Source organism: Camelus ferus, chromosome 12, assembly GCF_009834535.1.
Source record: "Camelus ferus isolate YT-003-E chromosome 12, BCGSAC_Cfer_1.0, whole genome shotgun sequence".
In the NCBI taxonomy this organism is placed as follows: Eukaryota; Metazoa; Chordata; class Mammalia; order Artiodactyla; family Camelidae; genus Camelus; species Camelus ferus.
Genome location: NC_045707.1, coordinates 3,670,498 through 3,682,062, shown reverse-complemented (window position 1 = coordinate 3,682,062; position 11,565 = coordinate 3,670,498). Strand labels below are relative to the sequence as shown.

At 51.2% G+C, this 11,565-nt stretch overlaps 1 protein-coding gene across 3 annotated transcripts; it reads left to right on the top strand.

Annotated features, from left to right (window-relative positions):
- Positions 1–907: 907 nt before the first annotated feature.
- On the top strand, positions 908–10,526 carry ANKRD54 (ankyrin repeat domain 54). Of its 3 annotated transcripts, none has more exons than XM_032492207.1 (8): positions 910–1,362; positions 2,856–2,903; positions 5,843–5,941; positions 7,901–7,972; positions 8,467–8,514; positions 8,590–8,714; positions 8,931–9,038; positions 9,398–10,524. In XM_032492207.1, exons 1-8 carry the CDS (start codon positions 1,038–1,040, stop codon positions 9,470–9,472), a joined length of 900 nt encoding a protein of 299 aa, XP_032348098.1. In that variant the 5' UTR covers positions 910–1,037; the 3' UTR covers positions 9,473–10,524. The 3 variants fall into 3 exon arrangements, with proteins under 3 accessions (XP_032348099.1, XP_032348098.1, XP_032348100.1); XM_032492209.1 differs by having other exon boundaries at positions 1,224–1,362; positions 5,848–5,941; XM_032492208.1 differs by lacking the exon at positions 8,467–8,514 and having other exon boundaries at positions 908–1,362; positions 9,398–10,526.
- The last annotated feature ends 1,039 nt before the right edge of the window (positions 10,527–11,565 follow it).

Here is an 11,565-nt window from a genome sequence, read left to right as displayed (position 1 = left end):
TTTGCCTGGACACAGCCTTCCATTCAAAAGAGCTAGGTATCCATGAACAAGCCTTATCTCTCTGGTTTCAGCTCCTCATCTATAAAATAGGGATGGTCCTCCTTGCTCACTCTATATAAGTTTTTGTGGTATACAGGGTTGTGAAGATTCTTACAAAAGAGTGCACCGTGAGGGGTTGCTAAGCTCATCGTTAGCTGCCGAACCTCCCTGTTTCCGGCTGACTTCTACCTGACTGTCAGCGTCTCAGGGGGCACCAAGTCTGATTCTGTGTCTAGGACCTAACATAGAGAATTAACTGGCTCAGTGACTGGCTCTCCGACTAAAGTGTCGCTCTGGTGTTTCTATGCTTAATTATATAATTCTTTGTAAATCAATGATCAACGCCAGGGTTACCGAGAGAGCTAAAGGGATCTATCGCATTTTGAAGTTACTACTCTACAGTTCGTGGTGCTAGCCCCACATTTTAACATATTCTTACTTTCCTACTTACATTATGCATTTGTGGGAAGTTCTTTCTTTTCTTTCTTTTTAGTTCATTGATTTAAAATTTTTCTTACCTATCTCTCTATCCCTTTCGTTTGGTGCCTTCACTTTCCTTTGTTGATTGGCTGCAAATTGTCTTAACGTGATTGGCTAGAGCAGCTGCCCGTTATCTTTCCCATGATCCGATGGGGAAAATGGGGGGAAAAAAGTGTCTTAAACTCAGCTGTTTTATTGGCTCCGGTGGGGACTTACGGCGAGGCCGTGAGCAACTCAAATTTGTGATTGGCCCTAGTGTCCGTCAGTCACGGTGCCGGAAACCAGTTCTATTGCCCATTCTATGCCCGATTGGCTGTAGGGGGATAGGCTCGAAGGGTTTTCATTGGTCCGGGACGGCCCAGCTAGCAGCCTGAGCCCGCCCCCTGCTCGGTTGCTGTGGTTGCAGGCCCTGCCCGCCTGCGCGCCCGCTGACAGGGAGGCTTAGGGCGGAGGGAAGCTGGTCCGTTGGTCTGTCGGGAACGAGGCTCCGGCGGCCAAACCAGCGCGGAGCCGTTGCCATGGCAGCCGCAGCCGGGGGCGCGGATGAAGAGCCGCGTTCGGGCCGCTCTAGCTCGGATGGCGAGTGCGCGGTGGCGCCGGAGCCGCTGACGGGCCCCGAGGGCCTCTTCTCCTTTGCTGATTTCGGGTCCGCTCTGGGCGGGGGCGCAGGCCTCCCAGGCCGGGTGTCCGGCGGGGCCCAGTCCCCGTTGCGCTACCTCCACGTCCTGTGGCAGCAGGACGCGGCGCCCCGCGATGAGCTGCGTTGTAAGATTCCCGCCGGCCGGCTGAGGCGCGCCGCCAGGCCCCACCGCCGGCTCGGGCCCACGGGCAAGGAGGTGCACGGTGAGGAGCGCGGCGGGAGGCGGGGCTGGCCCTCAGCAGAGAACCGGGCCCTGACCTCACCCGCCCGCTCAGGATGGTGTCCTTCGACGTCTGAGCCACGGGCCCCGAGTGACCCCTGAGTCTCCTTTCAGGACTAATAGTAGTAGTATACCTGCTAAGGACTGTGAGTTTAAAAAATGTCTTCCTGCTCAAAACCAGTCCTGGAGGCTTTTTACGTTTGGTAATTTCTGAATAGAAACTTTTCCTGACTCCACGTGTTTATTTGTAGAAAATAAATGGGGTACTGGAGAATACTTTCATATCAGAGACTGGAGGCCAGAACCTTTAGCTAAGTCCTACCAACTTCTTTAAATGCACAGACCTGGACTGGACTTTTCTATCTCATTGAAGCCTTGGGCAAACTATAGAACCTTTCACTTTAGTTTTCTCATCTGTAGAACGGGTACAGTATGCTTTACAGGGTTGCTGCCAGAGTTAAGTAAGGTGAAGAATGTATAGGTATTAGTCTGCCTTTGTTGTGTGCCAAACACTGCTGGGTGACATGTGATCACTTCTAATCCTCATAATAATTCATTGAGATCCAGATACTGTTCCCATTTTACTGCAGAGGAAACTGAGGCTAAAGAAATTGTCTTGCTCCAAACCACATAGCTAAAAACTGGTTGTGCTGGTATTAGAACCCAGGTCTGCCAGACTCAAACCCTTACTTTGGTACTTCTGCCATATTGTCTCCTACATTTTATGGATGCCATGGAAACCAACACCCTGAAAGATTGAAGAATGGGGACTTTTAGGGTCCTTCTAGAACCTACTAATATCTTAGTGGTGTTATGAAGATTAAATGAGAACTTGAAAGTGCTGTATAAACCATAAAGTGCTGTACAAATGTAAGGAATTATTATGTATATGAATTGCAATTTTTGACCATTTCTCTGATGATGAAGGCATTGCTTTATATTAGCCACTAATATAGAGGCAGTGCCATTGTGGAGAAGAGAGTTTCTGCATAGGAACTACCAAATTTAAGTTAGTCATTTGGGAATGGCCTGTTTTGAAGGAGAATATAAGATTATCTGTGTAACACAGCTCACAAAGAGCATTCCATGTAAATCATCTCATTTTGTCTTTGCCACAACTCAGGGCTGTCAGGACGGAGCTCAGCCTTGTTTTGCAGATTATAGACCTGAGGCCCAGGGGGCTTAACTAACTTGTTCAAGGTCACCCCGCCACAAGTGGCAGAGCCAAGATCTGGCTCCAAAGGCCTTGGAGGATTTGCTACAAAATGTGGCTTTTGCACTAGCTGCGTCACATTTCAAGTTTGTCCTCGTTCCCAGGGTAGTGGCTCCTGTATCCTGACACCTTTCTCTCTTTAGATGCTACTGTTGCTGAATGGTGGGTAACTAGGAAGCCATCGCTTTCTGCTTCATCATGGCTGTTGCTGTTTTTTGTTGTTGTTTTTTTTTTTTTAATTGGCACTCTTCTTCTTTTCACAGCTCTGAAGAGGCTAAGGGACTCAGCCAATGCCAACGATGTGGAAACAGGTGAGTGTGCAGAGCGAGTCCAGCTCCATGGTCTGGTCTGGGAAGGAAAAATCCAGGTAACCAATACCTGGGAAGACAGTGCTTCAATTCTGCCAGCTCACCCTTTGGACCAGGCTTACTCTATTTCTTGTATCACTGCAGTCACCTTGCAGACGACAAGTCTGGCTTAGATGCTCACTCTTCCCTGCTTCCCCTGTCACCTTGTACTTCCTGATGTCATAGTGTTTATCACCCCATGGGCTCCCTGATGGCAGGGACCACGTCTGCTTTTGTATCCCTGGCATCCAGTAGCAGAGTAGGAGGTTTTTGGAATTTCTGGTCAGTGGGAATGAATAGTCACCTTGAAACCACCAGGAGAGCCACCATCTGCCCCAAGCCACCACCTTCAACTGCTCACTGAGGCTTTGTGGTAGTTGGGTGACTGGTTCTCAAACTTCAGTTGCCAGAACATCTCAAAGGCATGGGAGGGCTCCTAGCACGACACCACTTTGGTTTTTTTGTTACTGCTCTTCACTGCTCACTAGCTGACAGGGCGGTAAGAGCATCAAAGATCCAAGATAAAGTATAGGAAAATATTTTTAATTTTATCCTCTGAATTCTTTCTGTGAATCAGGAAAAAGTGGTGTATTGGTTTTCTATGGCTGCTGTAATAAATAACCATGAACATAGTGGTGTGAAACAACACTAGTTTATCATCATACAATTCAGTAGGTTGGAAGTCCAACACAGGTCTCATCAGACTGAAATCAAAGTGTCCGCAGGGCCGTATTTCTTTCTGGAGACTCGGAGGAGACTCTGTTTCTCTGCCTTTTCTGGCTGGAAGCCACTGGCCATCCTGGCTCACAGTTGTCTCCCTCCATCTTCCAAGTCAGCAATAGCAGACTGAGTCCTTATGCTGTCATCTCTGGTTTCTCAAGACAGGGAAAGGTTCTCTGATTTTAAAGACTCCTGGGATTAGGTTTGGCCTGCATAATCCAGGATAATCTTCTAGCTCAAGATCCCTAACCTTAATCACATTTGCAAAGTCCCTTTTGCCACGTAAACTAGCATATCCATAAATCCTGTGGACGAGGGTGTGGACATCTTTGGGGGCTGTTATTCTGCCTACCTCACTGTTTTGGTGGTGGGATGCTATGGTCCACAGATAAAAGGTGAGCATGGATTGAAGGCTGTGGAATAGGAGAGCCCATTTACAACAGGTGTGGAGAGATGGTCACTTACCTGAGGGGGCTGGGTGTTCTACCGTGAGCCTTGAAGTGGGTCCCTTATCCCTGGTGGAGCATAGTGAGCAGGCCTGGAAACTGGAGGGCTTTTCAATTCTCTCTACTTTCATTCATGGAGCAGGACAAGTAATATCTTAGTCCAAGTTATCAAGATAAAACAAAAAAAAAAACTCTAACATATTCGGAAAAGAAGAATATAAAGCGACATCATTTCCAAAATAAAACCCCCTGAACAACCAGAGTCATGTGTTAAGTTCTCGAATCAGAGAAACCTGGGTTTCTCTCCCAGCTTGGCCTCCTGTTAGCTTAGGCTGGAGTCTGTCTCCTAGCCTGTAGCATGGACGTGGTACCATGCTGGGTGGTCGAGGGGCTTGGCAGACGTGTACCTGACGCCTGGCTGGTCCTTGGTGTACAGTCCCAGTTACTCTAAAAGAGCGGAGCACGTTAATATGAGCAGGATGAACAGGGCACCATGGGGATACAGGAGAGGGAGTGGCTAACTAACTTGAGGGAGGAGACAGAGATTCATGGAGCAGGACGTATCTGGGCTTCGTCTTAGAAGGACTCGAGTCCTGGAGAGGGATCTAATCCTTTTGAATTTTGCACAGCCCTCAATATAACCCCTTTTGATAAAAAGACCTTTGCTCCTGATTACAGGAGCACTGTGGAACATCTGTAAATATGTTTTTATAATTCCGTGGTGTGCACTCAAACAAAACCAGTCCACTGCAGCTGCTGCTCCATGTATAGGGCCATGGTGGAGTTCAGAAGGAACCTGGGAAGTGGAGTTAGAACAAGCGTCTGTCCCTGCAGGCCAGTCTGGTGGTTCGACCTTTAAACTCATTGTAAATTGCCACTGCCAACACAAGACCAAAGCATGTATCTTGTCAGCGTGCAGCATGACAGCATTAAGGACTGATGCTAAACCTCAAAAAAAAAAAAAAAAAAAGAGAGAGAGAGAGACTAAAATGTTGCTTGCTCTAGGATGATGTTTGGCAGCAATTTCTGCCTTTCAGTTGGACACGTACTGTAATGTAATGCATAATGCCTCACATTTTATAATGGCTCTGAACTTTTCAAGGAAGGAATTTTATATCCATTACTGTTACCAGAGCAGCTCTGGAGATTGGCCAGGCGGAGATTACTCCCATTTTGCTGGTGAACTGGGGCCCCAGTCTAGGCCTTCCTACAGCCAGTCCAGCTCTTCCCATTGCCCCATGTTGTTGGCAGTGAACTCCTTTCTTTTTTGCTTGGCTTAGCCTGGGGCTTTGTGTGGCAGAACCTGTGCTCTGTCCACTCTAGAGGGCTGCCTTCTATGAGCAAATTAAGCACCAGCCAACAGCCTAGCCAGCTGTGTCCAGCCGGAATGGATGTGTATCCACACTCAGGTGGAGAGGTGGGGCCAAAGTCTATGCTGGGGATTTCCATGACTCCAAAATTCCTGACCCTGAGGGCCAAGAGCCTTCTGTGATGTTCTACCTCTAGATGCATAGTTTGAGCACCCAGGATCTGTGACGCTCAGAATCAGTTGTGTCCTCAGGAGAACAAGTCCCTTGGCACAGCAGTCCCTGGGGGGCCAGCATCCAGAAGGGACTAGCTCTCCCAAACATTATCGATGCCTTGCCTGAAAGGGCACTCCTCTCCATCCCCTGGGGGCTGCAGCTTGGCTAACACTGCCTCTCTCTCTACTTGCTCCCTCCGTCTTGGTGGTGTCAGTGCAGCAGCTGCTGGAAGATGGCGCGGATCCCTGCGCAGCCGATGACAAGGGCCGCACTGCTCTGCATTTTGCCTCCTGCAACGGCAACGACCAGATTGGTGAGTCCTGGGGAGTGGGGCAGAGTGGGGCTGGGCAAGTAGCATCACCCCAGAGGCACCGGCGTCGGGAAGATCTGCTGTCTGCCAAACGAGGGGTGCAGATATAAGGAAGGCCAGGCCTGTCTCACTCCCTTAGCCTGTGGAAGTGGCGCTGCCAGACGCCCTTCCAGACATTCCGGCAGCGTTTACTCAGTGCTAAGGGCAGCAGTGGGACAGCAGTCCCCTCCGCCTTTCTACAGAAGTCTTTTTTGGATGTGGTATAACTTATAAACAGTGAACTTTCTGGATATAACCACCGTCCCCAGCAGCCTTCCTCATGCACCTTCCGGTCCTTACCCCAATGTGGACTTTGTTCACCATAAATTAATCTATCCTGTTTTTGAATTTCACATAAATGGAAGCACAGAGTATGCATTCTTCTGTGTCTTGACTTCCTTCACTCAAAATCACATCCTTGAGATTCATCCCTGAAGGTTGTGTAACAGTATTTCGTGTGTTCTTATTGTTGGATGGTGGTGTTTCATTGTGTGACAGATCACAGTTCACCCATTCTACTACTGATGGGTGTCTGTTGTTTCCTGGTTTGGGCTGTTAGGAGCAAAGCTGCTAGGAACATTCTTGTACGTATGACTCGGTGGATAGAAGCACTTACCTGTGTTAGGTACAAACACAGGAGTGGAATTGTTGGGTCACTGGGGCACATGTTCAGCGTTAGTGGTACTACCAGACTTTTCCCCACTTCCATGCCCACCAGCAGCGTAAGAAGTTCCACATCTTCCCACCAATCCTTGCCATTGCTTGCTATTGTCTCTTAAATTTTAGCCCTTCTGGTATAGTGGTATCTCTTTGTGGTCTAACTTGCATTTCTCTGATGACCAATAACATTGAGCACATCTTCATGTATTTTTTGGCCATTTTCATATCCTCTTTTGTGAAGTATCTGCCCAAGTCTTTTGTCCATTTTTTTTAAAAACAGTTACTTATCTTTCTTCTTATTGATTTGTAGAAATTCTTATTATATTCTGGATACAAATCATTGATTAAATGTAGACGACTTTTTCTGAGCTTACCTGTTTGTTCTCCAAATGTCTTTTGATGGATGCAAGTTCTTAATTTTTTATAGATTTATTTTACTGCATTTTTTATTATTTGGGGGGGTAATTAGGTTTGTTTATTTATGTATTTAAAAAATTTTTTAACAGAGGTACTGAGGATTGAACCCAGGACCTCGTGCATGCTAAGTATGTGCTCTGCCACTGAACTATTCCCCCCCAACAGAAGTTCTTAATATTAATGAATCCAATTTATCAATCTTTTCTGTTTTATGGCTAGTACTTTTGTGACCTATTTAAGAAATCTTTGCCTATCCCAAGGTTGTGAAGATATTCTCCTGTTTTCTTTTATAGGCCTAACTGTTTTAGCTTTCACACTTAGATCCCTGGTCCCTCTTGAATTCGTTTCTGTATATGTTGTGAGGCTCAGGCTGGCCTCCTCCGATGAGTTAGTCTGCCTGCAGATCCATCTGGGTGATCGGTGAGCCACGGTGATAGCACAGCCCACCCCTGAGGTGGCCTACAGACCCTGAAGGAGCGGGTGCACAGCATCTTCTGTTGACCTAATTCCCACCGTGGTGCTTGGTTGTGGAGGGAAGAGGAAATGCCCTTAAGAGCCTTTACTAGCAGCCACTGCTGTTAGGAGAACTTTCTTTAACTCTTAAAATTTCTGTTGCCTAATACCTGCACGGGTTAGGGGCCCTCCCAGAACCCTCAGTTCCTGGCCCTCAGGGTCCTGCACATGAGCCTCATGGGCAAGCAAGTGAGTGAACAAGACAACGTAGGGAACTGTGTTGGCTTTCAGGGTTCCACACTTGGAGTGAGTCTCTTCAGCTAGGTTAGGGGTGGGGGTTAGGGTGCTGCCCATAGAAGCCCCCAACCCCCTCTTGGGTTGTCCTGTTTCCAGTGCAGCTGCTTCTGGACCATGGAGCTGACCCTAACCAGCGAGATGGGCTGGGGAACACGCCACTGCACCTGGGTAAGTGCCAGGCAAGCTGCCATGACACCCTTCTCTGCAGCACAGACAGGTGCCTTTGATGGAAAGCCTGGGGTCCTGTGGGCTCCCAGCAGACTCTCCTATTACCGGGAGGGAGCCTAAGCCTCCAGGGCTGCACTCCCCCTAGGCTGTGTCCCATGGCCTTCCCCGTCAGTCACTGGTTGGCTGTGCCCTGAGCAGAGCTGATTTTACAACCTAAACTGGCTTAGCAGCAGCTCTGCTGGGGGAGGTGAGACCTGCAGCCAGTTCCTGCCCCATGGCTGACTCATGCCGTGGCTCATGGGGAGGCAGGTCCCATCTCCAAGCCTCAGTTTCCCCAACTGGACAGGGAGGGAGTTTGATTGCTGAGTCCTGCCCAGTTGCTGCCTCGGTGATGCCTTCTTCGGGGGCATGACCTGGCACCGGGACACTCAGAGCCAGGACACAGCACCAAGCCTGGTGGTCCTGGACTCTCAATCCCTGCCCTTCTTCCTCAGCTGCCTGCACCAACCATGTCCCTGTCATCACCACACTGCTGCGAGGAGGTATGTGGTCCCTTCCCTTTCTCCCTCCTCTCTCACCCACACCCCCAGCATGCTTACCTCTGCCTGCTCCCACAGGCGCCCGTGTAGATGCCCTGGACCGAGCTGGCCGCACACCCCTCCACCTGGCTAAGTCGAAGCTCAACATCCTGCAGGAAGGCCACTCCCAGTGCCTGGAGGCTGTGCGGCTGGAGGTGAAGCAGGTGAGTGCCCACCTTGGGCTGAGCATGCAGCACCAAGCGAGCACTGGACACGTGCTACCCAAACCACAGACACACCAGCCCCGGGTGCCAGGGCTCCTGAGTCACTTCACGCGGGCCCCAGCTGGCACCTGTTCCACTGTGCCTCTTGGCAGCAGCGTTGGGCCTCTCTGTGCCTCCTAGTTAGAAGCCAGCACTCAGCCCACCCTCTTATTTCAGATCATCCAGATGTTGAGGGAGTACCTGGAGCGCCTGGGGCGGCATGAGCAGCGGGAGCGGCTGGACGACCTCTGCACCCGCCTCCAGATGACAAGCACCAAAGAGCAGGTGAGCCACAGCTGCCGGGCCAGAGCCAGGGCCTAGCAGGAGCCTCCGGGCCAGCCCATCCCTGCTCTGCCGCAGCCAGAGCTCGCAGGAGAAAGAGGCATGGCTAGGGGGTGGCAGTCGACTGTGGACCTCAAAGCTTTCCGCTGCCTTTGAAGCAGCCGTGGCCTTTCTCTCTTGGGCAGTCTGAGAATACCCGGCATCAAGGATTAACCCTGGGACAGCTGTTCCGTAGTCATAGTGAAGCCACCACGTGCCCTGGGAGGAGAGTTAGCTCCTGCCTCCATGCCTGCAGTCTTGCCTGCGGTGTTGTGGGGGAGACCTGGGGCACCCCATCACAGAGCCTCGGTTTCACCCCGCAGGTGGATGAAGTGACCGACCTCCTGGCCAGCTTCACCTCCCTCAGCTTGCAGATGCAGAACCTGGAGAAGAGGTAGCAAGAGAGGCCCCCGCCTTCCCACTGCGCCGCTCCCCTACCTGCCCCGCTTTACAAAAAAAAAAAAAAAAGCCCGATGCCTGGGACTTTGTCTGCTGCGGCCCTCACCCCCGCTGCTGTGAGGCAGAGATGCTCACTCACCAAACTCAGAGCCGCTCCCAGCCACGGTCTCTAGCATCTCTGTGGGCCGGGATCACAGCCCCCAGCTTCTTCAGCTCCCGCAGCACCGCAGCCACACCTCGGCTCTGGCCAACATGCACTGTCCTCGCAGGCCTCACTTGTCCCACGGCCGCCCTGGCGCCCTCAGCAGGCCCCAGAGCCTTCTGCGGGTCCCTTCCCAGCCATGGGCTTGTTGCAGCCAGGAGGGTGGGGCTCAGAGCAGGCACCCTCTGACCTCGGGGGCTTCTTGGCTGGCCCTGCACTCCTCACCAGCACTTAGGTCTAGACTTGTCACCTGACTTTCGAGGCAGCATGGCAGTGAGTTTCTCCGATTGGAAGGGGAGAGTTGGTAAAGCCTAGACCTTAGAAATACAAGGTTAGGAAGGACCCGGCTGAACTCAAAGCAGAAAATCCCCAGCCCTTTCTCTCCCGATCACTGAAACAGCAGGAGGGCGTAGCCATTCCGTGGCCTAGTTGTAGTAGGCTGAGGAGTGGCCCCCAAGATGGCCATGTTCTAATCCCAGGAACCTGTGAACAGTACCTTATATGACAAGGGATTTTGCAGGTGTCATGAAGGGTCTTTAGACAAGGCGATCATCCTGGATTATGTAGGTGGGCCTAGTGTAATCACAAGACCTTTATTAGAGGGAAGCAGGAGATAAAGAGGAAGCAGGAGATACAGTGACAGAAGCAAGAAGTTGGAGTAGTGCGGGGAAGGGTCACAAGCCAAGGAATGCAGGCGGCCTCCGGAAGCTAGAAAGGGCAAGGAAATGGATTCTCAGAACTTCCAGAAGGAACCAGCCTGCTGACACCTTGACTTTAGCCCAGTGAGACAGATTTTAGATTCTGACTGCCAGAACTGTAAGAGAATAAATATGCGTTGTTTTAAGCCTCTACGTTTGTGGTAATTTGTTGCAGTAGCAACAGGAAACTAATACGTTAGTGAAGGTTTGAAGACTCACTGCAGAGGAGACCCCCACTCTTCCCCCTCCCAAGTGCAGACATTCCCCATGGGGCTTGGACACACAAAAGGCAGCGCCCCTCCTGGCAGGGCCTGCCACAACGGGAAGCCTGAAAGGAAGGCCTGTGGTCCTCGCCTCTCCAACGAGGCATTTGACTACAGACTGAAGACAGACTTTCTAGATTATCAGTCTGTCCGTTCTGGCTCTGCCCCACTTTCCTTCTCACCAGATTGGAATCCTGGCTACTTTTCAGAGGAGGAGGCCTTGTCCTCCAGATCCCAGCTTGATCAGATCTGAATTGAACTCGTGAGACCTAGGTGTTTCCCGACCCTAAAGAAAAAAGGGTCTCTCTGTGGGTGTGAGATACAGGCCCAGGGCTGCCTCCAGGCCCCTGTGAGAGGGGAAGCTGAAAGCCCCTCCAGGCCCCCAGGATTAAGGAAGATCAGCGCCCCAAGACTGGGGAAAGAAGAGGGCAGAGGAAGCGGTAAAGCATTTCCATGGAACTCAAGCAGTTGCTGCGGTGGCTGCTGGCTGGCTGTGGGCCGGAGTGGAGTGAGGAGCCCGTGGCACAAGTGGGTGGGTTGGGCAGCTTTTCTCCCTTCCTGTCCATGCGATTAGCTCCCTCAGGTGAGCCTGCCCCCTCAGGCCTGGGGCACGTTAGAGCTTGGGGGCTCTGCCCCTGTGCCCGGACACAGCCCCCCTCGGCCCATGGCCCCAGCAGTGGGGCTGAGCAGAGAAGAGTCGGGGGCAGCGGAGAAACGGGGGTGTGGGGGACTGGACCTCAAACTCGCTGAGCCCCTTCCCTTGGGACTTGCTTCTCTGGGCCTCCCCCATCACACCCCTGGGGCTGATCACCTGAGAGAGGGCTGAAGCAAGGTTTCTCAGTCTCAGGTCTACGGGGTTCAATTATTGGGCCCTTAGAGAGAGAGGTATGAACCCTCTGAAATGATGCAAGGTTTTGTGTGGGGAGTGT